Below are 1,933 nucleotides of genomic sequence, written 5' to 3'. Positions count from 1 at the left end.
TCTTTTCTCTGGCAGAAGAATAAGCTGGCCACTGGACAGACTGTCCAGGTATCCCCCTGCTATCCCTGTCCACTAAACAGTCAATCCTTATCCTCTCCTAGCCAGTAAATGTGAGAGGGCACTGTAAAGCTGCTTTGTACAGGAGTGGAGGAGGTGCTGCTCAAGAAATTACAGAATGTCTCTTTGTGCAACAAAGTTAGAAGTTCACATGCAAGCATAATTTCAAGTTATGCGAACCCTTGTCATCAACAGTATTCCAACAACTAAATTTATTCAGGTCTGGTTTCTTATTCCTCCCCTCCATCTCTGCTTTTCATAAGGTCTCACCATATATTTTGTTTTCATTCTCCTCTTCTCAGCCTCCTTTTCAGAGCCTCCTTCACCTTCTCATTCCTGAGACAATAGATCAAGGGATTAAGGAAAGGTGTAATGGCCGTGTAGAAGACTGTCACTGCCTTAGTGACCTCCGACTGACTTTCAGCCCCCGGAATCAAGTACATCCCTCCCACTGAGCCATAGAAGAGAGTGACCACCAGGAGGTGGAAAGATATGGTGGAGAATGCCTTCTTACGGCTTCCTTCATAAGAGGCTTTTGTAAAGGTGAGGATCACAGCACTGTATGATAACACAACAAAGAAGACATTGCTGAAGAAAAGAGCATTCATAAATATATCACAGATAAAAAGAATGTCTCCTAGTGGAGGGCAAGCTAAGGACAGAATTGGGCCTGGATCACACAAAAAATGGTCAATGATGTTGGAGGTACAGAAGGGCAATTTGGAAATCAACAGTACAGGGATAATGAACCACAAGAAGCCAAGGCCCCAACAGCTGGCCACCAGGACATAGCAGGAATTTGGAGACATGATTTTTGGATACAGAAGTGGATAGCAGATGGCCAAATACCGATCTAAAGCCATGGCTGAGAGGAAGAAACATTCAGTAGTGCCAAGAGAGAAAAACATGTAGAATTGGAGGAAACAAGCCTGGAAGGAGATGACCCCATGAGGGGAACTCAGGTCAAGGAGCATGCGCGGCACAGTGGCAGTTGTGTAGCACATTTCCAGCCAGGAAAAGTTGCTCAGCAATATGTACATGGGAAGCTGAGCTAAGTGGGTGTCAAGAAGCACCAGTGTGATAATGGTGATGTTCTCCACCAAAGTCAGCACATAGAGAGTGGCGAAAAAGATGAGAAGAAAGACCCGTGTCTCCTGTTCGACTCCAAATCCCAACAAAATGAATTCCTTGACTGTGGTTCCATTGGCCGACTCCATCTGGAACCACACAATACAATTAAAAATGTATATTAAAAGAATATACTGTATATCCACCATTTAACAAATACTGGATTACATCTATTGCTGGATTTAATATAAATATAAAGTAATATAAAGTGTAAGACCTCTGATTTTGGGAGTCGTCTAAATACAACAAATGCTAATTGTTAGGTTTCACATGCTTGTTAGAATACTACACTCTTTTATAGTGATGCTACTCAGATCTGTGATAGTTTAGAGTCTCATCACATCTCAGCTCTCTTCCAAGCAGACAATAACAATTCCACTGAGTAGTTTAATCTGAGGTATTTTCTAAGACTAAAATGCATTGCAGAATATACCATAAAAATACTCTATTGCCAGGTTATCATTCGTGGATTAGGAATCAAGAGTATTTCACAATACTGAAGTACCCAAAGACAACTCACAGGAGGTGTTGTGTATTTTCTGAGTAGCTATCAACCCTTCTTTTTGGCAATAAGGTAACCAACAAATGCAGTAGGTTTGTCTGGACTTTTTGGGCAGCCCATGCACATAACCCAATTGCAGTGCTATGATTCCTCTTTAAGTGTCATGGCTGCATCCTGTGGAATCCTGGGGTTTGCAGTTTGATGGGCTGCTAGAGCACTCTGAGAATTCAAAATGCCCCTCTCTAA

General features: G+C 42.2%; 1 protein-coding gene across 1 annotated transcript; it reads right to left on the bottom strand.

Moving 5' to 3' along the window:
• Window positions 1-341: 341 nt before the first annotated feature.
• LOC149303969 (olfactory receptor 11G2-like) lies at window positions 342-1,283 on the bottom strand. Its single transcript, XM_089480513.1, has one exon. The coding sequence runs from the start codon at window positions 1,272-1,274 to the stop codon at window positions 342-344; it is 933 nt and encodes a 310-aa protein (XP_089336639.1). The 5' UTR covers window positions 1,275-1,283.
• Window positions 1,284-1,933: the final 650 nt, after the last annotated feature.

The sequence above is a fragment of the Sceloporus occidentalis genome, unplaced genomic scaffold (genome assembly GCF_023333645.1).
Source record: "Sceloporus occidentalis isolate IW3139 unplaced genomic scaffold, rSceOcc1.0.p SCAF_14, whole genome shotgun sequence".
Classification (NCBI taxonomy): domain Eukaryota; kingdom Metazoa; phylum Chordata; class Lepidosauria; order Squamata; family Phrynosomatidae; genus Sceloporus; species Sceloporus occidentalis.
This window is presented reverse-complemented; position numbering and strand designations above follow the sequence as displayed.